Here is a 26,176-nt window from a genome sequence, read left to right on the forward strand (position 1 = left end):
GGCTGGAGCTGAGCCAACACAAAGGCACGAGCCTGAGCTTCTTTTGGATCTCCCATGCAGGTGCAGAGTCCTAAAGCTTCTGGCCATCCTCTACTGTTTTCCCAGGCCACAAGCAGGGAGCTGGATCGGAAGCAGGTCTGCCGGGATTAAAATTGGCGCCCTTACGGATCCTGGTGCATTCAAGGCGAGGACTTTAACGGCTATGTTATTGCACTGGGCCCGGTTCATCTATTCTATGGAATGCTACCCAGCTATTAAAAAGAATGAAATGCAATCATCTGCAGCCAAATGGGCTGTATTGGAGACCATTACGCTAAGGGAAATGAGCCAATCCCAAAAGGTCAGATACCACATGTTTGCTCTAATATGAGATAACTTTAATCAAAAATCTCAATGCTAATATGGCTAGGGGTTGTTACACTTATCTTTTCATGGAATGGTTCTTTTTTGCTTCAATTTGCAGTTCTGTAGTTTCAAATCTTAACTGTTTTTGCTGTAAATCTTATGTTTGCACTTCCTAGTTATTTGTATCTCTCCCAATAAGTTCTTGTGATTCACTAATTGATTATCCATAAAAGATGGATTGCTTGTAAACACGAGTTGTAAATGTCCATTTCAACACTGTTTGCTACCTATCATGAGTAATTAAGGTGTACTTTTTAATTGTTTCAGTGCCACAAGAGTCACACACTAGCATCTATTCCTATAAGTTTTTTTTTTTATTGCGACACGGTGTTATAGGCACTGGGATTCCCCCCACCCCTCCCCGAATCCTCTTTCCATGGTGGTTTTCTCCACCTTGTTGCATTACCAGTTCAAATTCAGTTGAGGTTCTTTCATTGGAAGTATTTACCAAGCATAAAGTCCAGCATCTTATTATCCTAGTGAGTTCAACAAATTCTTGGTGAGACCATCTCTGGTCTGAAGGTAAAGCCGGCAAAGTATCATCCCAAGGTTTTTGATTCTTGTTTTTATCACTGTTGTGACACATTTTTATTTTTGTGACATGTTAACTTTATGTTGATGAAAAATTATTTTCACACTACTGTGGACTGTGCTCACTGGTTCTGTATTTTAGGGGCCGTATAATGGAAGTGTAGTGGAAACTGATATGTTCAGATATGGAGTCTAAATGCTCCATGTATGGACCAAAGTTGGGTTCCCAGTGAAAGAATTCGATCTATCCTAATAGTAAGACAATGGACTGACAATGTGCATGCCTACACTGTTGGAAAACACCTCAACGATAGCATGATGGACTAATCATGAAGGTCGCCCATTAAAGTAAAGAGGAAAAAATCAAAGGAGGGACCTTAGGGAAGGGCAACTCAGAGCCTATGGAACTACATCATAAAACTTACGTTGGATAATGCTATATAGGATTTTATTTGATTTTTCTAAAAATACTACTTTATAGCTAAAATTTTACACTATTTTATTTTACTCTAAATAAAAATGCTAAAACGATGTGACAACCACACTAAAAATGACAAAGCAATGGTTAAGAAGTGGCAAGGAGTTACTGAGACTAGCATTGTGGTACAACGGGTTAAACCTCTGGCACACAGGCATCCCTAATGAGCCCCCAGTTCAAATCTTGGCTGCTCCATTTCCAATTCAGCTCCCTGCTCATGTACCTGGGAAGGCAGAAGCAGCTCCAAGTACGTCTGTCCTTGTCACCCATATGGGAGAAGAGACCGGAGTTCCAAGCTTCTGTCTTTTGGCTTGGTTCAGCCCTGCTGTCCCCATTTGAGGAGTGACCCAGCAGATCAAAGACTCTTACTCTGTCTTTCAAATAAACAACTCTTAAGGGGCAGGGAGAGGAGGAAAGAGTAATTCTCATTTTAACTACACTAGCATCACTTAACGGTAGAGCACCTCAACGGGATGTGTTTTCTGATAAGTAAGTGCTTAAATTTAAGAGCGAGCGAGCCATGGGGAGAGGGTTGTGGGAGGGGTGGGGGGAATCCCAGTGCCTATAAAACTGTATCACATAATACAATGTTATTAACAATAAATTTAAAAAAAAAGTAAAATCTGAAGTAGAGGAAGCCTGGATCCTCTTCCAAGTCTCCCACATGGGTGCAGGGTCCCAAGGCTTTGGGTTGTCCTCGACTGCTTTCCCAGGCCACAAGCAGAGAGCTGGATGGGAAGCGGGGCTGCTGGGATTAGAACCAGCGCCTATATGGGATGTCACGTTCAAGGTGAGGATTTTAGCACTAGGCTACTGTGCTGGGTCCCCTGGATGCTCTACTTTTATCCAGTTTACTGCTAGTGGCTTGGGAAAGAAGGGGAAGATAACCTAAGTGTTTGGGCCCCTGTGACTCATGAGGGAAACCTGCACGGAGCTTCTGGCTCAGGCCTGGTCCTGGCACTGGCTACTGCAACCATCTGGGATTTAGCCAGCAGATGGAATATCTGTGTCGCTCCCTCTCTAAATAACTGATCTTAAAAAAAAAAAAAAAAGAAAAAGAAAAAGAAAATAAAGAAAAGAAAATCTGGAAGAGAGAAAAAAACAATCTCCTGGAGTAGTTTAAGGCTAATATTACCACCGACACACACACACACACAAAAAGACAATTAAACAAAGACAATTAAACAGTATCACTCTAAAACAAAGTGTGGTAAGCCAACCATTTTCTGAAAGCACACAATAAAGACAGTATGGACAAGCAAGAATTTTCCCAAGACTGAACGGATGGTCTACCATTAGAAAAATCTGACACTGTAATCTCACACAAGTGAAGACAAAAACCTCAGGGATTTTTCAATACCTGTAAGAACATCAGTGTTTTAAAATGATCATATAATTAGGAATAAAGAGATTCCTTGACTTGATAGGACCTGTATTTAATGCAACTGAAGTTTATTCATGTCAGTATACATATATATATATATATTTAGTATTTGTGAAACACTAACAGGCTCTTCGAAAGTTTTAATTATAAATATTCATTTTCAATTTCTGAGTATATTTGTTGAATTTAATAATTATTAAAGAAAATTACAATTGCCTTTATTTTCTGCATGCCATTCCTGCCCCCCTTCCTGAGCCCAATCTTGTCCTCCTTACGCCAGGAAGTGGTCACCATTGCACAAAGCACAAAAGTTAACGTTCAGTATTCATACTACTTGATCTATGGAATGACACAGTTGGTCACAGCTTTCTTCACTTGGCTTCCAGGACAGCCCTATCTTTTTTTCATTAGTCCTTCCTTCACAGTCTCCTTGGCCAGTTCCTATTCCACTCTCTGGCTTCCTAACATTGGCATGTCCATGGCTCAGATTTAGGACCACTTCTTTTCATCACCTACACAGATTTCTCTGGTGATCTCATCTAGTCACGATCTTAAGTGCTATTTATATGCTTAGGATTCCCAAACTTATAACCAGCCTGGACCTCTTCCCAGAACAAGTTGAACTTGTGCATCCAGTCAACAACTTAACATAGTTATTTGGATTTCAAGTAAACGTATCAAAAAAAATTTTCCAGAATCAATTTTCCAATTTTCCTGCATACTCCTGCCCCTCAAATCCTACTCTCTAGGCAATCTTTCCTATTTAAAAAAAAATTGTTATTTTTTTTATTGGACAGTCAGATATACAGAGAGGAGGAGAGACAGAGACGAAGATATTCCACTTGAAGATTCACTTCCCAACTGGCTGCAATGGCTGGAGCCAAGCTGATCTGAAGCTAGGAGCCTGGAGCTTCATCTGGATCTCCCACTTGGGTGCAGGGTCCTCAGGCTTTTGGCCGTCCTAGACCACTTTCCTAGGCCACAAGCAGGGAGCTGAATGGGAAGTGGAGCAGCTGGGATTAGAATTGGTACCTGTATGGGATCCCTGCAGATGTCTGGTGAGGAACCTGAGCCACTAGGTAACTGTGCCAGGCCCAGAGATTTCTATTTTACTGACTGCTATATCATCAATGTCTAGAATGGTGCACATGTAATAGTCAACAAAATTTTGCTTAGCTGAATATATAGAACATAAAACAAACTTTAAAAACCCATTTAATAACAAAAGACATCTAAAGTTGAGTCACAGAACAGAGAAAATTTAGCAATTAAAGAGAAAAAATGCAAAAAAAACCCTCAAGAATCAGTAAGCAGAAGACCAACTCAACAGAAAAAAAAAGTGGTCAAAAGACATGCAATTCAACAGGACAAAATCTGCGCAGTTAATGTAAGAAAAGATGCTCATCTCTTTACTGATCAGGCCAATGAAAATGACATAACATTGACATACTATTCATCTGTCTGAAGGCTAAAAAGGTCTGGCATGATATGTATGTGGCTAAAGCCCTCACCCTGCATGTGCCCGGATTCCATATGCTCCCCTGCCAGTCCCGAGTTCTGCACCCGGGAAAAGTGGATGTCCCATGTGAATGAGTCTCTACCACCCACCCAGGGGCTGAGGGTGGAGTTCCAGATTCTTGGTTTTGGCCTGGACCAGTTGCGGCCACTGCAGCCATTTACGGAGGAAACAAGGAATGGAACATCTCCTTCCTGTCTTGCGTGCTTTGTGACTTTGCCCTTCAAATAAATTGATCTTTTTAAAAAACCCAAACATAAAACTCAGTATTATCTGTGGGTACAACTACACATGTCATTTATATACAAACATGTACAGAAGTAGACAGGAGTCTTCAAATGCATGTTATTTACTCAGGTTAGAAAAAAGCCACTTTGACTTTTTATTCTTTATATATTTGTACTAACTTATATTAAAGGTACTGAAAAGCAAAGATACTGTGAATTAGGTTACTACAGTCTAGGTCTAACCCTAGTAATTTTCTTATTCTACCTGAGGCACTGTGATAAATACACAGCTCATACATACACTGACTTTTACTAAAAAGCTACAATAATTGAAAATGTGACACTGTCATAAAGAAAGACACAGATCAGCTAGATAGAACTTGGAGTCTTTGTATTTATGCTCAACTATCAAGATTGCAGGAAAAAAAAAGCCAATTCAACAAGAATAAGATTTTCAACAAATGGTGCTGAGGGAACTGGATATTTATAAACGAAACAATAATTCACTTACCATTCCCAACCCATGTGCAAAAATAAAATCAAAAACAGGTTACAGGCAGTTAGTGTCTGGCTCAGGGCTACGGCACCGGGTCCTACACTAGGGCTAAGACTCTAACTCCCAATTCCAGGGTTCCTATCAATGCAAACCCTGCGAGGCAGCAATGGTAACTCAAGTAATTGAGTCCCTTCTCCCCTTGTATTTTTCTGCCCCTCAAAATACAAGACACACACACACACAAAGGATGAGCTCAGAGTAGATGATTTCTGGTGTTTTTTCCAGTAAAACTTAGTTACCTAAGAAAAATTCATTAACCATTTAATAAACATTTATTGCTTATCTTTTATGTGAGTTAAGATATATCCTGGATAAGATACATAAAATGCTGTCATTAAACGGTTTTCAATTTAGGAACCCAGCATGGTGGCCTAAAGGCTTAAAGTCCTCACCTTGAACTTGCCTCTGGGATCCCATATGGGTGCCAGTTCTAATCCCGGCAGCTCCACTTTCCATCCAGCTCCCTGCTTGTGGCCTGCGAAAGCCTGGGATGACCCAACACCTTGGGACCCTGCACCTGCATGGGAGACCTGGAGGAGATTCCTGGCTCCTGGCTTCGGACTGGCACAGCACTGGTCATTGCAGTCACTTGGGGAGTGAATCATCAAATGGAAGATCTTCCTCTCTTTCTCTCCTACTTTCTGTACATCTGACTTTCCAATAAAAATAAATCTTAAAAAAAAAAGGGTTCTCAATTTAAGAATGAGACAGAAAAATTTGAAATGATGTAAATTAGTAGCATAGAGTTAAATATAGGATTATGACTTCTGTGTTTTCAATTACTACCTGTTATAACAACTTCCAAATTTTAGACTCAGCCGACTGCTACTGTATTCTCAGCTTCAACAGTAAGTTATATTTTTTCTTCCCCTCTCTTGCTCTTAAATTATGACAGCCAAGGCTATATTTGAAAATTTTTTAAAAAGCCCATTTAAGAATTTGAAGATGATTCAGGCTTAGTTTAGAATTTTGTGGCCTGGGAAAGTTAATATGATGCCTAATTTGGCTTGTTGGGCATGTCTACAGCCGTTCACTAAGGAAAACAAAACCTCCCAATTTAGTTTTCTAAGACAACTTTGGATTGTAGAATCCAGACAGATAAAGGATTTATCTTCCTATCCATTCTAATCTCCCACTAAATGTCTCAAATTAAGTTATTCTCTAGGGCCCAGCATGGTAGCCTAATGACTAAAAGTCCTCGCTTGCATGTGCCGGGATCCCATTTGGGTGCCGGTTCTAAGCCCAGTGGCCTTACTTCCCTTCCAGCTCCCTGCTTGTGGCTTGGGAAAGCAATCGATGAAAGCCCAAAGCCTTGGAACCCTGTACCCGCACAGCAGATCTGGAGGAAGCTCCAGGCTCGTGGCTTCAGATAGGCTCAGCTCTGGCTGTTGGGGCCACTTGTGGAGTGAACCATCAGACAGAACATTCCTCTCTGTCTCTCCTCCTTTGTATCTAACTGTCCAATAATAAAAACAAAATCTTAACAAAAAGTTCATCCTCTAATGATGAACTTCAATTTAGCTTCTTTTCTACTTCCTTGCACTCCTGTGGTCTTCCTTAGGCTCTCAACTTCATTCACATGAATTACTGCAAGATCTTCTACTTTCAATCTGTTTTCTGCAACTGTCAGAATGATTTTTCTAAAATGCAATTCTGTTGATACCTATATTTTTCAGTGGCATTCAACTGTTTTTGAAGGCAGTTCAGATTTCTTCCAAGATTTTATAGGACTTCCTCTGAATGATTTGGCCCTGCTTACTTCCTCGTTCATCTAGGATCATTCTGGTTACATTATTTGCAGGGACACACTGAGCTGAACCTCCTGTATCTAGATCCTTCTATTTTTGCTCTTGATTATAGCCTCCTAATAAAGGATACTTCTGTTTTTAAACACATTTATTCAAAAGGCAGAATAAAAGAGACAGTGTGATCTTTCATTAGCTGGTACACTTTCCAAATGCCTGCAATAACAAGCCTTGGGCCAGGATGAAGTCAGGAACTATATGAAGGTCTCGTATGTATGTGGCAGTAGTTCAGGTATTTAGGCCACCTGCTCTTTTCCCAGATGCATTAGCAGAAATTAGATGGGAAGCTGAGCAGCCAGGTTCTATGTCCTAAGCATTGCAGGGTATTTCTAAACATGGTAACCACAGTAACCTCTGATTGTTACATCTAAGTGAAGTAATATAAAGTATTATTCATCTAGTAGTGAATAGGGCTAGGGAATAGTACATGAAAGTCATGAATGGAAAATGGTTCTGTTTCTGAGAAATAATCCCTGTGACTTAGCCAAAGCAAACGGGGCAAAGTGGTATGAAATGAGAGGCCAGGCCTTGATGATTATGAAGGATATGATTAGGAAAATGGATTTTCTAGTAAGTTATGAAAGGAATTTAAGTTGGAGCGTCATATTATTTATATTATTTATTGCTTAAGATCGTCCTTCTCATTGCAAAACGCACCAGAAGGAACAAGAGGGCAGGCAAGTAATCAGCCTTGTTAGGAGCCCACCAGCAGTATAGCTAAGAGATAACTGCTGGCTAACCCAAAATATAGCAGAAATAAAAGCTGGTTTGGTTCTCCTAAAGACTGGAGTGCTGAGTCTGCCACTGCGGCCTGGTCTGCAGCTCCCACAGCTCAGGCCACCAGATGGCTGGGAAAAACCACTGAGTTCTCTGAAGCTGGTCCTCATTCAGCCTCTGATACAGACTTGGAAATTTACTTGATGGAAAAGAAAGGAAAAAAAAGAAAAAAAGCCATAGCAGTGTAAATGAATGGGACAAATGAACAATGTTTATCTCAGTGCTCCAGCTTGAACAACAGAGTACACAGCAATGAGATAAAAAAGAGCTGACTTGCAACTGGGAGAAGAATTTCAACTGTGGACAGCTTGTTCTCGAAGCCAGGGAGTTGTCTAGTAAGAGACTGCTGGTTAGGGGGGCCAAACATTACGTACCTCAAAGGAGAGGCTGGGATGAAGACAGTAATTGTTGATGGTACTTTTGAGAAGATAAGGAAAAGAAAAAAAGGGCCAGGACCTCGCCCTGAGAAGTCTCCAAAGTGTGGAGGTAAAGAGGAGGAGACTGAAGAGGTCAGACTTGATGTAAAAGGGGAAATGTGGAGTCATGAGGCCCAGAGGGAGAGTGTACCAAGAGGACACGGTCAAGAGTGTCAGACCTGCTGAGCTGGCCTATCAGAGGATGAGAGAGAAGGACCTACTGGGTAGAAACACGCAGCACTCTTGGGGCATCAACAGAGATGTTAATGAAGCAGATTAAACAGTATACCAGAATGTGGAAGCAGCAACAACAAAGTTATACCTTTAAGGCAGTCCCACTCATGAGTTATAAAGAAAAAGCACATTATTTTCTTTTCCCACTTTTCCCTTAAAACTTCTTTCCTAATGATGTTAAAATGTTTAAGAATTCAAACAAATTCAAGATTTGTTAGACTGATTCTTTTTTTTTTTAAGATTTATTTTTATTATGTTTTTATTGGAAAGGCGGATATACAGAGAGGAGAGACAGAGAGGAAGATCTTCGTCCGATGATTCACTCCCCAAGTAAGCGCAACTGCGCCGTGTCCTGTTAGACTGATTCTTACAAACTGCTGCAGGAGCCGCTTATCATGTATGGTAGAAAGAGGCAAATGACTAGACTAACCAAAGGATTCGGTCCTTTGGTTGAGTCTCTGATTCTTTTTTATCTTGTCCGAATTTAAACATGATGAACGATATTAGAAATTATTTTTTCCAGGGAGAGCAGGACTATACGGAAGACAAAGAAATGTGGTGGCTGGTTTAACGCTAGTCTTTGAATACCACTTAACTGGCACCTGAACGTGATAGTTAAGTGCATCTTGCATTTGGCTAACATAAAATGGGAAGTTAAGGTTTGTGCCAATATGACCTTCACAAACTAAATCAATCAACATTTTGGGCCCGGCGCGGTGGCGCAGTGGTTAAGGTCCTCGCCTTGCATGCCTGGGATCCCATATGGGCGCTGGTCCTAATCCTGGCGGCCTCACTTCCCATCCAACTCCCTGCTTGTGGCCTGGGAAAGCAGTCAAGGATGGCCCAAAGCTTTGGGACCCTGCGCCCGTGTGGGAGACCTGGAAGAAGTTCCTGGATCCTGGCTTCGGATCGGCATAGCATTGGCCATTGCGTTCACTTGGGGAGTGAATCATAGGATGGAAGATCTTCCTCTTTGTCTCTCCTCTTTGTATATCCACCTTTCCAATAAAAATAAAATAAATCTTAAAAAAAAAAAAAAGAAATCAACATTTCATCACTAAGTATTTCCAGTTTCTAAACACAGTCGACTGTTAATAGCTAGGACTTTCAAAATTACTTGAGGAACTTGAACAAAACAGATTCCTAGGCTCCAACCACAAAGACTCTTACGCAGTGGGGGATTCATGAGTTGGCATTTCTAAAAAGCTCTCCAGAATTTCTGAAATATATCTGAACTACTGAGGTCACTACTGAGGAGTTGAAAATTTACAGATAAATGTCCGATGCTCAGATAACAAGGTAGAGAATCATGAAATCTTAGCAACTGGAAGACTATCAAAACACTAAGGGATAATAGGCACATCAGTTTTTTTGGGGGGGGAGGACTGTGCATGTAAAATCTTTCGCTATCGAGCATTCCTATCATTCCTATTATACATGTTGCTTTTTTTTTTGCCAACTTGGTGAATTAGTACTTAGGCAGTCATATTTTACTTTGCCTAAAGATTATCTATGTTTCCTACTCTGTTGTCACCTGTGAGAAAACAAAGCTGAAACTCAATGGATGCTGGCTAACAGAAGGCAGGTGCAATCCTGTTTGGAGGTCTTCCCACAGCAGCCAGGGGAATCTCTACAAAGCTTGCCAGGGTCTCAGTGATCCTGAGGGATGAAGACCACGGCTCTGAGAGCAGATCACTCTCATACAAGGAATTCTGTCTGACGTTTCAGAGCAGGACACTGTATCAGGTCAAGGAATTGCTGACACAGGTTCTTCTCTTTAGGTCACTGAGTCAGGTAGAAAAATACTGGGAATCTATGAGACAGACCTGAAAAGCTGTTTCAGGAACAAATGGGAAGAAAAAATAATCAACCTCCTTTAGAACGTGAGCTCATCTCACAGCTGTTACCCTAATGATGGTAACTCCCATCTACTATTTATAAACTGAGTTCAAAGTACATGATGACAAAATGTTCTAGACACAAAACCAACTAAATGCCTAAATTTGGTCCAGCAGGTACAATTTAGGCATTTTTATTGTTCTAACAAGATAAGAATGTTAGAGAAAAAAAAACACACAAATTTTAACAAAAATAAAAAGATGTAAGGATTTTTAAGTGAATAAAGACAGTTTCAACTAAGGTAAGATCTATAAAAAGGAAAATAATATGAAAGACCTAAACATGAAAAGTGAAAGCCTAGGTGAGTGAGAAGACTGAGAGATAAAATGATACAAGAAATAAGTATATACACATGCCATAGGAGGTATGAGCTAAGAAAACAGCCACACCGGGGTAAAAACCAGAAAAATGGTAAGGCTAAAAAAGCAGCAGCTGGCCACCATTCAAACAACAGATGACATGATTACAACGTGGCCTTATGCTTAGGATGACATAGCATTCAGAAGTAACAAGGACTGGGGGGAAAATGATGATATTAGAGTGGAAACAATGGTAATACCCACTTTCCTGTAGCGCTTGACCCTTTGCACACTAATCAACTAAGTAAGATTATTTAAGAAAAAAAGTAACAAGGACTGAAGTTCTGCAACACAGTGACATGAACAGATCTTGAAACCATCATGCTTAGTGAACCAAACACAAAGCATAAATATTTCATGATTTGACTGATGTGAAATACCTAGCTAGAACAGGCAAATTTGTATAGATAGAAAGTAGATGGGGCTGGTGCAATGGTTCTACTGACCATTCCTCCATCTACAAGTGACAGTATCTCATATTGGAGCCAGTTTGTATCCTGGTTGCTCCACTTCCGATTCAGCTCCCTGTTTGTGGCCTGGGAAAGCAGTGGAGGATGGCCCAAAGCCTTGGGACTCTACACCCACATGGGACTCCGAAGAAGCTCCTAGCTCCTGGCTTCGGATTGGCTCAGCTCAAGCCGTTTTGTAACCATATGGGGAATGAACCAGCAGATGCAAAATCTTTCTCTAGGTGTCTCGCCTTCTTTCTATACAAATCTGCCTTCCCAAAAATCAATCAATCAATCATGGAAAAAAAAAAAGAGTAGATGACAGGTACTAGTGGCTGAAGGAAAGGGAAAATGGGAAATTAAGCTTAAGACATTGGGGGGGGCGGGGTCCTGGAAACAGTGGTGATGGCTGCAGTGTGGATGTTAAGTAACGTCGCAAGATTGTAGACTTAAAACAGCAAATCGTACACGACGTATTACAATTAAGAGAAAGCCAAAATAGAGTACAAGCAAAAGCACCAATGAAACAAAATAAAAATTAAACTAAGAATTAAAAGTACAATATAACAAAGCTTATATTTTAAACAAATTAAAATTGTAAATTGTGCTAAAATACTGCAGGAATACCACCATCAAACCTAATGAAAGAATTTACGACATACAAGCAAAAGGTGAAGGGAGGTATGCTAAAGAGGCAGCAGAATAAACAGCTTCATATCCATATAATGTACGATTATAAGCAGGAGGCTTTTCAGAGGAAAAGGAACACTGTTAATTGCAAAAAGTGACAAGTGTAGGCTGACTGACCCAGGTAACAACGGACATGTGAATGTATTTGGGCAATCAGGGATCCCTTCCTCTTCAAGATAGATCTCAATGTTTTTTATTTCACTTTTTAAAAACAGAAACAGCACACAATTATATAGCTTTTAGTGAAGTTTACTAATTTGGGCTTCATAAGACACTAAGAATATTATTAGGTTTTATTAGGAGCTATAATTTAGTATTCTAGTACTTTCAGAAGGCTGTGTTTTAAAACCCACTGGCAAGCACAGTAAGGAAGGCCTGAAGAGAATTATTTTTGATAAGTCTACATTTTTATATTTTACACTAGGACCGTATAAATATGTATGAGGGATCTTTTCAAAGCTCTTGGAAAACATGCATGATGAAACAGCTCTGTAGGGATTTCACAATTTTTTTGAACTAAATGTTTTCATCTATTTTTCCATGAACTTTCTGAAGTACCCTCACACATATTCTTCCATACTTACATTTTGTACAATTAGGCTTGAAAAGCTTAAAAGGATCAAATTAAACTTGGGAAAAATCAGTCTCTCTGACAGTCTATCCAGTCTGTATTCTTACACCGGAATTAATCTTAACGTCCTACAGACAGGTTACCTGAAACAGTTCATACCTTCCACGAGAAGCTCCTCCTCGGGCCGCTTCCTGCTAACTCTGTTATCTTGGGTTTACGCTGCAGACACTTGGTGGGGTGAGAGTGATTCAGCTTTATGCTACTGTAACAGTGATCAGCGAAGGTACTTTGATTCACACTCTGTTTCTGCGCGCATTTCCCCAGCTGAGGAATACTATACTTCAGAATTCGGAGAAATAATCTGGTCTTCTGCTGCATGATACCAAAGTCCCGGGGCCTTGCTCCCTGAATGATTTCAGGGGTACACTGGCAGTTCTTATCCCTCCCCTCAGGGGTCTGCACCCCTGTTCAGTCATCAATAACTGCCAACAGCTGACACATCAGGGAAGTCTAAAAACCTGTGTGAAAAACACTTCACTCAAATCATGACTTCGCGGTGGTTGTGACTTGAGTGTCTCACTGGGAGTCAGTTCTATCAGGGTCACACTACGCCAGTACTGATTGTCGAACACAAGAGGGCACAAACTAAAAAAAAAAAAACAAAAAACAGAAAACAAGAAGCAAAATAAAAATGTGCAGAGAAGTTAATGGGCTTTGCGGGGCACGGAGTGAAGGAAAAGCTTAGGGCTTACAAAGAAAAAATGGCCTTGTGCAAACTGCTGGATCTATCTTTGGCACCTACTGGATGATAAACTGAAAAATCCAATTACTGAAGGGTGATGGGGAAGGGGTGATGGATATCTGCTGGGGGTTGGTTCTAGTCCAGATAACTTTCACCTGGTTTAACTAAAATATCATGTCATTTGATAAAGTAGCTCATCTGACTCCCTTTACAGGTGAGCAAACTGGCTCTCCGTGGACAGTAAGCAGGGCAGTGAAAAGTCCAACGTGGTTCGATTCCAAATCTTCAAAACAAATAATCGGACTCTAACGTGAAGAAGGTAATTCAGCTCTTAAAAAACAAACAACAACAACAAAAACAAAAGACCAAAAACAAACCACTGCGTGATGCACAGATAAAGCATGAAAGCGCCTCAATTCCGCTGGGTGGTGGGTTTTCAGTTACTAAAAGAGACCCAGGTGCACTGAACTCTCTCTGGATCTCCGTTTCTGCCAACCTTAAATAATAATATCACTGACCTTCTGGGTTGCTGCTCTACGAATCTAATAAGGCAACTTGGGTAACTTCAGGTTAGCGTCTTGTAGGCAGCAACCGCTAGGATCAGGAGAGGACTAATGCAGGTTTATTGAATGTCGTCGCCTAACTCTTCCACAAAATGTCCCCTGTTGTCAAAAGTGGACGTCTGCGTCGCTACGACGCCCCTGCCCCCTTCGTCGTCTGTGTCGCAGCAAAATAACGGGAGAGCCGGGATGGGGAGCAGCAGCTAGGATGGATGGCAGCTAAAAGGAAGGGGGTAGGGGGAAAGATCCCTAACAAGGGACCTAAACTCCCGCAGCTGCGTCCAGCGCCTCGGTCACGCACCTGCACCTGGAGGGAGAAGGCCTCCAGGCAAGGCTCGGCTCGCGGGTGGGGCAGACAGAGCCGGCGCCCCCGGGAGACCCTCCTGGCGTTCCAGCGCAACTCTCCACCCCCCGGGATGAGAAGGCCTGAGTGCGAGCCGGAGTGGCACCAGCTGCCCCGCAGTCAAGGGACAAACGTCCACAAGCGGGGACCCACGGGTTGAGGGGTGGCTGGTGGAGGAAGAATGAATGAGGAGACGGGATGAGACCCCCCACACCCCTCCAGGACGGCCCCGCATACGTACGCAGATTCAGTCAGCCTGGCTCTGTATACAAACGAGGGCAGGCAGGCCGGAGGCCCTGAAGCTCTCGGGAAGCCGCGGGAGCGACCGCAGCGGCGTCCAGCCGAGGTCTGCGTCCTGCAGCCCACACAGCGACAACCTGGCCTCGGCCGCCCAGCGCGGGTTTGCAGCACGCCGCCTGACGTAACCCCGCTCCAGCACGAGCGCCACGCCGATTTCGCCATCTTTGTCGTGGTCATGGAGGGACTTTCCCCTCCGAATGTCACGGAGTCTCGAAAGGTGGAAGGCTCAGGTGTCTGTGCTGATTTTCTGAGCTCTAGCCGAAACAACAAGGCAGAAAACTAGGAGGCAAAGCGTCCTCTTAGCTCTGCCACACTCCCTCCTCCTCTGGCGTGCCCTCACTCAAGATGGCCGCCAGCAAAATGGTGCAGTGACGTAACGGCGCTTCCTTGGTTGTCAAGGAGACGCGAATACCGGAAATGCAGACTTCGGGGAGGGCGCGCTTGCCGGAGCCTCTGAGGAGAGAGGCCGGCCGTCCCAGGTCCTGACAGGGAAGTAGTAGGCAGGTCCTGACAGAAAAGAGCTGTGGCCGCCGCACGTTTCACGTCTAGGCGGGTCCGGTGAGATGGAGTCCAGAGTCGCGGACGTCGGGGAGGGCGAGGCTGAGCGAGCCGTGGGTGAGGACTCGGCAGCTGACGGCGCGGCTCGGGGGCCAGCAGCCTCGGCGTCCCTGGGAGCTGCCCGGTGGAAGCTCCTGCGGCAGGTAAGGCAGAGCCCGACGCGCCTCACCTGTGCTGCCGGCCACTCCCCTCGCAGGTGCGGAGCTCGCCTCGGGTCCCGGCTGACGCTCCTAAGGAGCTCCGCCCCAGTCCGCTTTCAGTTTGTGTGGGGACAAGTGCCTCCTTTGCCTCACCGAGGGCTCTTACTAAAAAAGGAGGGATCCAGCGGGGTTGGGCTGGCTGGGGAGCGGTCGTGGTAGCAGGGCTCCTGGGGAAGATCTCCTTGCAGGACTTTTGCCGGCGCCCGCAGAACTTTCGGCTCGCTGCTCGCCAGCCCCTTCCGTGGGCTCTCCGTCCCGCTGCCGTGCTGCTTGCTTCCCCGAGTTTCTCCTTGCTTCCGAACTCGCAGCCCGGTCCCCGACCGCACGTCTCTTGACGTCTCTTGGCGGCGGTGACGTTCTTGGCGTTGCCTGGGTTTCCTCGGAAGGTGAAGAGCTGCCTGACTAGAAAATTCTTTCCGTCTTTCGAATGCTCGCAGTGCCTGCTCACCTTGGCATTTGGAGGGGCCAGGGTGCACTGACATGTGTTATCAATGACCAGAGCGTCTCTCAATTCCCACTTGCTGCTTTTCCTGATGGCTTTACTCCCTCTACACATCTGATGGAAAATCTGTTTTACACACGTGCTCCTTCCTAACTGTGTGTGGGTTTCACACACCGGGGTTGTCCCTCTGCCTGAGGGTTCCTACAGAAAACTTTTTCTTGCCATTTCTAACTGGTTGCCGAGGCATTGCCTGGCTACAGCCGCCTTGTTGGAGACTGTACTTTTGGTGTTTAGGGAATGATTTTCTTGGACGTCGTGTTTGCATATTTTGGCTTTTTTAGTATTGATACAATGTAATTCATTAAGCTAAAGATCGTTTCTTTGCTGCTGCATTGACAGTCTTGCAGACACGTAGTGATCTGGTTTTTCTGTTCATGTTATAAATGGTAATACAGTACCCTCATCAATCAATGTCACTGGAACTGTCTCTAGTGAAGTGAACATCTTTGAAGACAAAGTAATCAAACCAGTGAATAAGGAAGGACCTTAACTTAGTCAAACACACACACACCCCCACACACACACTCTTAAAGAGTATATTTAATCTAAGAATATGAAATCTGAATTGTTCCAGAATCTGAAACTTTTTAGCGTGATATGATGTGAACTTGAGGTGTTTCACGCTTGACTTCATGTGGCAGTCCCAGTGAAAATGCAGGTGCTGTTTCACAAAACAAAAATGGATTTCTTATTTAAGCTTGGGTATCATTGTCAAGATATATTATGAGGCTTCAGCAAATATTCCCGAACCTAAAGTTTGAGACATGTTAGGTCCCAAACATTTCAGATAAGGGGTCCCCATCCTGGATATGCATGTAAACGTTGTGACACGCACTTTGTTCTTTCACTGTGCTATGACATGATTTTACTATTTCAGAGTGCAGTAAAAACTCTAGCTCATCAGCATATAAATTCACTCAGAGCTGCTGCCCAAGTCAGAATAGACACTTTTCAGCTATGATACTATTTGAACTTTCTACACATTTTGACTTGTAGTATGTTAGCTCGCATGTGCCTGCTTCTCTTCTTGCTTACTACTGAATGACTCTTCTTTCTTCACACCTCCATTTCTTTCTGCCCTTCCGTGAAGCCACCCCTAAGATCAGGGCCAGCAAATTTTTTTTTTGCATTTTTTAAAATATATTTTGACAATCTTTACATAGTTAATTAGGGTAAAGGGTTCAAGGGCTACAGGAAAGTGAGTAAGACTTATTTTTTCCATATTGTTTCCTTCATGTTTAAAGGGGGGTATTAAGAGAGAAGGCCCACCAAATTTCCCACCCTCCCCAGGTCCCGGATGTAGGGTATGCTCTGAGGTTCTTGCTCATGTGGTTTTGATATTTCAACCGGTATGAATTGCTGCCAGTCTTGCCACTCCAAGCACTATGAGGTCCTTGAAGAATCCACTGGTTGACATAGTCCATCATAGAGTCTCTGGTTACCCCGTATTTCACTGCCAACATATAGCTGAGATGGTTGGTTGACCTGTTCTGTCTTCTCTCTTTTCTTGGTTAGGGTTCTGAATCCAGCATTTTGATTGTGGAGATCTCCAAAGAAACTTTGTCTGAGGTGTTCTCAAATCAGATTCTTGTATGTGCTAGCAAGTACAGGGCCCGGCACAGTCCATTGCCCCGATCAGCTGGTGGTTGCAATTACTGGGTTGGTTCTGTTTTCACTCCCGGCTTCCACTGGTACCAATGGGTGTTGCAGTCCAGCCTGGTTCTGCCCAGCATATACCCGGCCCTCGCATAAACCAGTGGGAGTTGCCGCCTAGTTGGAGCGACCCATAATAACCCCCACCAGGTCTGCTCCTTACCCTGGTTTGCTAGTATGTCCAGTGGACTAGTCCAGGCTGTCCCATACCCCATTCCACCCCAGCTGCTGTCTTAGTTTTATGTCCTCCCGTGGAAGTGGTAACCCAAGAGGGAAGAGCCCACTATTTCCCTCCTAGGTCTCTCCCACTCCCAGATTATGCACTCTCCAGATAGTTCTGTGGTTTGACTTGACAGAACTAGCTCCCAGTGCCAGCTTCTGCCAGCTGATGCTGTGGCTAAGCCCAAACAACCCTCACCCACTCTAATTTTGTTTGCACCAGTAGGAATAATCAGCCCAGCCTGGTTTTTCCCTGATCTAGTCCACATGAGGCGCACAGGTGTTGCAGCCCTGCCTAGTCTGGTCTGCCCCCATCCCAGCTCATGTTCTCCAGCGGGAGTAGCTTTCCAGCAAAGGAACCACCATTTATTCCCCTGCCGGCTCTGCCCCCTCCCTTCCTTGTTCTCATGCTTGCTGGTTGGGCGCTGGGGTCCCTTCCAGAACAGGCAACCTCACCTTGGCATTCTGTATTGTGCACTGGTCTTCGTTGCGACCAAACCTGGCTCAACCCACACTGTTCTGGTGTTTGGATTTGCCAGTGGATGACGTGGACAAATTCAGCCTGATCTTCCCCTGACCCCTGCCAATTGTATGCCAGTGGGTAACTTTCCATGGCCTGTTCTGGGCTATTTCCTATCATGTTTCTTGCGCTTACCTGCCGAGTCTGTGTCCTGCCAGAGGAGTTGCCCAGGCTCCTCCATCAGAACCTCTCCCAATGCCAGGTTTCACGCTTATCAGTGGGTGCATGAGCCAGCCCTACTCAGTCCACCTCCTGTCATAGCAGGAACAGTGGCTTTTCCTGACTGACCTTCAACCCAAACTGGTCCTTGCTGTTCCAGCAAATTTTTATCACATTGTTTTTTGACCACATTTTGGGGGGGACTATTTGAATGTTTGTCTTTTTCACTAGATTGGGAGTTCTTCCTGGGAAAAGATGATGTATTATTAACTTTCATCTTCTGCACTAGTATGGGGCCTGGCAAGTTGATTTGTAGTAAATACTGTTGTTTGTGGATAGCTTGACAGTGGAGATAATTTTCTAAGTGGTCCGTAACACCTCACTTAGTTACATCAGTTACATCAGTTAGCAGTTGCTAAGTAACAAGCAGCCATACTGTTGTAATGAGTTATAGCAGGGAGCACTTATTTTTTGTGCATCTATGTGTCACCTGGGAGCCTACTGACAGAAGTTGAGTGAATATGCTGCGTGCCCTAATCATTGGACCACTTGACATGTTCTCATGGTGATGGTAGACGTATAAGAGGGCAAGCTCAGCCAATCTTTCATGGACTGGTTCACTCTCCATATTTTTGTAAAAGTCAGGCCTAGACCAGGCTGAAGGTAGGAACCAGAAACTCAGTTTAGGTCACCCACCTGGATGTCAAGTCACAAGTACTTAAACCGTTATCTGCTGCCTTCCCAAAGTATGGCCCATTAGGAAGCTGAATTGGAAGTACAGTTGGGAGTTGAACCAGATACTCTTAACGTGGGATTCAGACATCTGAAACTCTGTTTTAACCATTGCACCAAAGGTTTGTCTGTCACACATTTTAAGTTCCTTTTGTATCCTGTTTGCTAACATCTTGTTGGTCAAGGTAAGATTCTTAACCAAGTCTAAAGTGAAAGGGCAGAGAAGTATACTGTTTTCTTGGGTATAGCAAAAGAGCGAGGAAGAAGTGAATATTTATAATAATGTAATCTACCACACATATGAAACATCTTCAGGATATTAGTAAATGTCTCAAATGAATCTTCTAGTCTCATATGTACTCAGAATAGTGAGGAATCTAAGCAATGCTAGAGGTATGTGACTCCCTTTCTTGTGTCAGATATTTTTATAACATTTGCTTCTCTTTTCACCTTAGTAATTTTTTTCATGACCCCATTGAACTCCAGTGCTGTCCATGGCCCTTCATGTTAACTGTCTGGCATGAGGACACCTACCTGTCTTGCTGATTTCATTTCTCAAATGCCTGCAGTGGTCTGCGGTGCACTAGGATGAAGGCAGTAGCCAGAACCCAGAACAGGTTTCCCATGGGAGTGGCATGGACCCAACTACTTGAGCCATTAGCTGCTAGCTTGCCAACTCTGTATCAGCAGGAAACAAATTGGAAGTCAGGGCTCAGGTGCTCAATTATGGAATGTAGGCATCCCAAGTGGCATAACAGCTCAGACACCTACCCTCATAATTCACATTTCTGAGAGAAAAATCTGGCTGGTCTAGATCATCATTGGTAATGGGTCATGAGCTAAGTCTAGCATTTGAGTCTAGTGCCAACTTTAATTGGATGAAGCCTGGAAGTCTCTAGATCCATATTCATAAAGGCTGGAGATGTTCAGATACAAATGAGGTTATCATGGCACTGTTTACAACACTGAAAAGTTGCAAGTTAACCTAAAAGATAGGATAGAAACAATGTAAGTAAACAATATATGAGTCCTCTAATTTGGGTGGTAAATTTTTATGCAATTGGATCTTTAAAAAAGATTTATGTATTTTTTATTGGAAAGGCAGATATACAGACAGGAGAAGATATAGGGAGAGTGTTCTTCCATCCTCTAGTTCACTCCCCCAAATGGCCACAGCATCTGAAGCTGAGCCAATTCGAAGCCAGGAGCCTCTTCTGGATTTTCTCTGTCAGTACAGAGTCCCAAGGACTTAGACCATTCTCTTTTGCCTTCCCAGTCCATGAGCAGGAAGCTGGATGGGAAGTGGAGCAGCCGGGATACTAACCGGTGCCCGTTTAGGATACTGGCACTTGCCGTGGAGGATTAGCCTGTTGAACCACTGTACTGACCTTTACCCATTTGAATTTAAAGTTCCTTAACAGTGATTGTTTTCAAACCACTGTTCATCGATTCCAAGATGCATGTTTTAGATTGTAGCATGTTTACAGTTGGGGTTTATGTTTTAGTTAATGGTATGCTGTGGTCAAATGGCAGTCTGCTGTCTGTAACTTCTAATGGAAGCAAGCCAAGTTGTGGTTTATAAGCAGCAGTGTTTTGAAAAAGTCATAGGATGGGGAGACTGCTCTTTTTCTTTCGAGGAAAAACGCTAAGGACAGTTGACTACCAAGAAGAGATTTTCCTGTGAGTCACTAAAAATGTTTCCAGCAGAAACAGCTGTACAAGATCTGTTACCTGGATTGGTTAATTGAATAAATTGCCTAAAGAGACAAGTTATAGAAATGACATGTATTCTAAGGTGAAGGTATAGGGACCTGTGTTGTAGTGCAGTACTCCATATTGACATGCTGGTTTGAGTCATAGCTTGCTCCACTCCCCATCTAGCTTCCTGGTCATGCACCTGGCAAGGCAAGTACTTAGGCCTCTGTAACTCAGTTGGGAGACATGATGAATCCTGGCTCTTGGCCTCGGCCTGGCACAGCCCTGCCTTTGCATGCATTGGGAGTGAATCACGGCATGGAAAATTTCTGTTTGCCTATCCTTCTGTCTGTTAATTTGCCTTTCAATTAAGAATACAAATAGGGCCCGGCGCGGTGGCGCAAGTGGTTAAAGGTCCTCGCCTCGCACGCCCGGGATCCCATATGGGCGCCGGTTCTAATCCCGGCAGCCCCGCTTCCCTTCCAGCTCCCTGCCGGTGGCCTGGGAAAGCAGTCGAGGACGGCCCAAAGCTTTGGGAACCTGCACCCGCGTGGGAGACATGCAAGAGGCTCCTGGCTTCGGATCGGCATAGTATCGGCCCGTTGCGCTCACTTGGGGAGTGAATCATCGGACGGAAGATCTTCCTCTCTGTCTCTCCTCTCTCTGTATATCCGCCTTTCCAATGAAAAAATAATAAAAATAAATCTTTAAAAAAAAAAAAATACAAATAAATCCTGGGACCAGTGTGATAGCTCAACTGGCTAATCATCCTCCTCCAGGTGCCAGCATTCAATGGGGCACCAGTTCATGTCCCAGCTGCTCCACACCATCTAGCTGCCTGCTTGTGGCCTGGGAAAGCAATTAGGATGGACCAGGTCTTTGGAACCCTGCAACCGTGTGGGCGACTCAGAAGAAGCTCCTGGCTCTAGATCTGCTCAGCTCTGGTGATTGTGGCCATTTAGTGAGTGAACCAGTGAATGAAAGGTCTTTCTGTCTCTCCTCTCTGTAAATTTGCCTTTCCAATGAAAATAAATAAATAAATCTTGAAAAAAGAATCTTTAAAAGTTAAAGTGAAATTACAATCTTGGTGCTAAATCATTATATATATATATAAAAGATTTTAATATATATGTATTTTAAAGACATATATTTTAAAGATTTGTTTATTTTTATTGTAAAGTCAGATTTACAGAGAGAAAGACTTTTTATCTGCTGGTTCACTCCCCAAGTGGCTGCAAAGGCACGAGTTGAGCTGATCTGAAGCCAGGAGCCAGGAGCTTCCATATAGGCCTTCCATGCGGTTGCAGAGTCCCAAGACTTTGGACATCGTCTACTGATTTCTCAGGCCACAAGTAGGGAAGCTGGGAAGGAAATTGGAATAGCCGGAGCACAAACCAACACCCATATAGGATCCCAGCCAATGCAAGGCGAGAACTTTAGCCACTAGGCTACTGTGCCAGGCCCATGCCCCACATTTATTAAGCAAGCTATCTTTTATCTTTTCAAAATATTGAGCTGAATTTTTTTTTATTGAAACAACAACTCTATTTTAGTACTATTTCAATAACTTCAAAAATATTCATTTATTTTTGCTGGAAAATCAGATATACAGACAGGAGGAGAGACAGAGATGAAGATCTTCTGTCCACTGATTCACTCCCTAAATGGCTGCATTGGCTAGAGCTGAGTCGATTTGAAGCCAGGAGTCTGGAATCTGTTCCAGGTCTCTGACATGGGTGCAGAATCCCAAGGCTTTGGGCCATCCTTGACTGCTTTCCCAGGCTACAAGCAGTAAGCTGGATGGGAAGCAGGGCTGCTGGGACATGTACCAGCACCCGTATGGGATCCCAGCACATGCAAGATGAGGACTCCAGCTGCTAGGCTAAGGCGCTCAGACCCCAAACTGTATTTGTAAACTATTTGACCTGTGGGGTAGAGTGGTAATGCAGCCAGTACAACTGCTATCTGGGATGCTTTCCCATATGGACAGCAAATTGTGTCCTGACTGTCCTACTTTTGATCTAGCTCCCTTCAAGTGACCCGTGAAAAGCACCAGAAGATGACTGAAGTGCTGTTTCCTTACCACCCACTTCTAGGACCAGAGAATGCTCCCGGCTTCAGCTGGGCCCAGCATTTGCCAGCAGATAGACGATCTCACGCTCCATCTTTGTCTCTCCAGTTTTCTCTAACTCTGCCTTTCGAGTAAACAAAACAATGTCTTAAGGAAAAACTTACATTTCATTCTGTGATGCTTTTTAACTCCTTACCTTTTCTTTTCTACCTTGATACTACTTTTTCCCAAGTTATTTATTATTGAATCAGGTGAAGAAGTAAGCAGAATCTCTTAGTGTTTTGAATTCACTTTAGGCATTATTGCAGAATTAAAAAATGTACCTCTTAGCAGTGTTCTGCTGCTGTGGCAGGAGCATCACTGAGATCAGCCACATCTGGGTCTAGATATGATTATGACTCTGAATAGATGTTCTTTATCAAGGGCTCAGATTTGTATGGAATATACTTTTGTTTTTAATCTTTTTTTAAAGATTTATTTATTTTTATCAGAAAGTCAGATTTACAGAGAGAAGGAGAGGCAAAGAGCTTTCTCTTCCATCTGCTGGTATACTGCCCAAGTAGCCACAACGGTTGGTGCTGAGCCAATCTGAAGCTAGGAGCCAGGACCTACTTCTGGGCCTCCCACGCGGGTACAGGGTTCAAATGCCCTGGGCCATCCTCGACTGCTTTCCCAGGCCACAAGCAGGGACCTGGAAGGGAATTGGAGCAGCTGGGACATGACCATCGCCGTTATGGGATCCTGGGCGTGCAAGGCAAGGACTTTAGCCACCAGATTACTGCGCCAGGCCCTGTTTTTACTCTTGATTCTAAAGCTTTGTATTTGCTTCCCCCCTTTCTTCTAATGTTTTTAAATGAGTGTTATTTTATTTTTTTCTTTAATTCGTTTTTTTTTTTTTTTTGTGAGTGTTTTCATTCATTAAAATGTTTATCTTATGTATTTATTAACTTGAAAGAGTTAGGGGGAGACACACAGTTTCCATCTGCTATTTCACTTCCCAAGGAGCCACAGCAGCTGGAGCTCCCTGCTAACGCACCTGGGAAAGCAGCAGATATTCCAAATCCTTAGGTCCCTGCATGTGCGTGAGAAACCTGGAAGAAGCTTCTGGCTGCTCGCTTTGGACTGGGGAGTGGGCCAGTAGACAGAAGATCTTTTTATCTCTCCTCCTCTCTGTAAATCTAACTTTCCAACAAAAAAAAGAAGTACTGCTGCATCACTTCTTAGCCTTTTAGCTAAAATCAGATGTATAAAAGAATACTGCTTATAATCTCACTTTTTTTTTTTTTTTCGAACCTAACACAGCTCCAGGAGAAAGTACTTTCAGATGTCTGGATTACCTCTATAATTTTATCCCCTTTTTCAGAGTTTAAACATAAATCTTCCCTATCTTCATTACTCTCTGAAGCTTCAAGTGATGTTTTATCCTTTTTTTTTTTTTTCAGTTTTGTTCATTACATTGGGCTAATGACTTAGTTCATTGTTGTTGGAAATGAGAATTCTCTTGCCACTTAAATTTTGAACCAGTTTGGCTTGTGTTTGTATAATATCACAGTATTTGGTTTTATTTTAAAGGTTCTGAAACAGAAACACCTGGATGGTTGTCTGCGACACGTATCTGTAAGAAGATTTGAATCATTTAATCTATTTTCGAAAACTGAAGCTAGCAAAACTGCAGAGGAGTCTGGTGCGTGGGTCCGATACACAAGTGTCTTCCATCCCGAACACAGTGTCTTCTTAAGGTAACCGGAATTCTGGCTAAAAACTTTAAAAGCCCATTTTCTTTTGTGGAAGAGCAACTGTTTGCTAAGATTCATTCTTCATTCTATTGAGCTTGCAAGCAATTTTTAGCAGTTTTTATCTCTGTGATGGGAAATCCTGCTGTTTTCACTAGGTATTGTCAGATAAAAGATTAGAAACACCCCCAGGAGTATACTAACATTAGGGTTAACTCAGGCTGCAAATCAAAGGGTTCATTTGACTCTCTTCCCATACCATTTGATTAGGGGAAATAAAGCCAAGTCTTTCTGAGACACAAGCAGCTAAAAGTGAAGAAATTTTCTTAACTATTCATCAAGTATTAGTTAACCAAAAAAACTAGGCTTTGATATTTTTTTCTCATTCATGTTTTGTCTCTTTTAGAATTGGATCTGAAGAATAGGAGAAAAAGTCAATGAGAACATGAGATTGTGAGAAGCCTACTGTTTTGATTTTAAAAATCCTTAGAAAAATATGAGAGTGGCAAACTGAAGTAACAAGATACTACTTTTACAGAATTAATTTTCTCTCACAGCTATGTTCTGGTGTGTTGCAATAATACCATAGTTTCATTTTATAAAATCTTCTTTTCCTGACAAGATTTCACATTTTGAAAGGGAGGGAGGAACACATTCACAGTAACTGTAAGAAGAGCAAAAATCATGTGTTAAATGGAAATGTGACTGAATAAGGTTTAGGTGAAGGCAGGAACACTTTTAACAAAGGAAAGTTTTCACAAAAGATGTCTATTTATAGTGTATATATTTTTTGAAGAATTATAAGTGTAACATATCTAAAGTGTAAAAGACTGTAATCATTAAAACTTTGGAATTTGGATCAAAATTGACTAGGAAGAGCAGGGAGGAAGAGTTAGAATCTAATTTTTTATAATAATAATAACATTATTTTGAGGGGATTTATTTATTTTTATTGGAAAAGCAGAAATAGAGAAATAGATCTTCCATCTGCTGGTTCACTGCCCAAGTGGCTGCAATAGCAGTCCAAAGCTAGGAAACTTCTTCTGAGTTTCCTACTCATATGCAGGGTCCCAAGACTCTGGACAGTCCTTGACTGCTTTCCCAGGCCACAAGCAGGGAGCTGGATGGGAAGTAGAGCAGCTGGGACTAGAACTGGTATCCATATGGGATCCCAGCACATAAAAGGTAAGGACTTCAGCTACTGGGAAGAGTTTTTTTGTTTTTGCTTTTTTTTTTTTAAATGCAATATAAGAGTAAAATGTAGGGATTTGTGAACTTGACAGTACCTTCATTACGAGATTCTAGTGGCTCAATTGATTTTCTCTTTGATGGTAGTAGTTGGTTTAGTTCTTGGTAAGGAAGGGAGAAGTACATGAAATAGTTCTTATATGTTAGATAGGTTTCAAGATCAATGCTATTTGCAATGCCAGCATTCGAGTACTGGTTTGATTCCTGGCTGCTCCACTTCCACTCCAGCTCTCTGCCAATGCACCTAGGAAAACAGCACATGATGACCCAATGTCTGAGACCCCTGCCATTCAAGTGGGAGACTCAGATGAAGCTCCTGGCTCCTTGCTTTGGTCTGGTCCAGTCCCGGTCTGGGACTGAGAATTAGCAGGTGGGAGAGCTCTTTATCCCTGCCTCTCTCTCTGTCAACCTTGGCTTTGAAATAAATAATAAACTTTTGTGGGGAAAGCAGAGTGAGCCTGCTGGAGTCTAAAGGTGTCAAGTTCTGAAACTTAACTCTATATCTGCTGGTGGCAAGAGGTGAGGAGTATCAATTGTAGGAAGAATTATTTCTGCCATTTTCACGGCCCTGGTGGTTATCCACGTAGAGATGATTTTGATGTAGCGTTATCTGGAACCCAGGCTAGAGTAAACAGAGATGTTCT

General features: G+C 43.0%; 2 protein-coding genes across 3 annotated transcripts in view; one reads left to right on the plus strand and one right to left on the minus strand.

Moving 5' to 3' along the window:
- The window catches only part of PREPL (prolyl endopeptidase like), a 52,075-nt gene extending 37,758 nt beyond the window's left edge, over positions 1-14,317 (minus strand). The window contains exons 1-2 of one of the 2 annotated variants that reach the window (XM_040993169.1): positions 14,184-14,317; positions 12,457-12,942 (exon numbers count right to left, since the gene is read on the minus strand). In XM_040993169.1, coding sequence (XP_040849103.1) covers positions 12,457-12,675 — 219 coding nt within the window. In that variant the 5' untranslated portion in view covers positions 12,676-12,942; positions 14,184-14,317. The remainder of the gene's footprint in view (positions 1-12,456; positions 12,943-14,183) is intronic. The other variant, XM_040993170.1, reaches the window with a different exon arrangement.
- Positions 14,318-14,669: 352 nt separating this feature from the next.
- The window catches only part of CAMKMT (calmodulin-lysine N-methyltransferase), a 368,333-nt gene continuing 356,826 nt past the window's right edge, over positions 14,670-26,176 (plus strand). The window contains exons 1-2 of the mRNA XM_040993199.1: positions 14,670-14,943; positions 24,124-24,290. Coding sequence (XP_040849133.1) covers positions 14,806-14,943; positions 24,124-24,290 — 305 coding nt within the window. The 5' untranslated portion in view covers positions 14,670-14,805. The remainder of the gene's footprint in view (positions 14,944-24,123; positions 24,291-26,176) is intronic.

The sequence above is a fragment of the Ochotona curzoniae genome, unplaced genomic scaffold (genome assembly GCF_017591425.1).
Source record: "Ochotona curzoniae isolate NIBS_2020 unplaced genomic scaffold, NIBS_Ocur_1.0 contig_883, whole genome shotgun sequence".
Classification (NCBI taxonomy): domain Eukaryota; kingdom Metazoa; phylum Chordata; class Mammalia; order Lagomorpha; family Ochotonidae; genus Ochotona; species Ochotona curzoniae.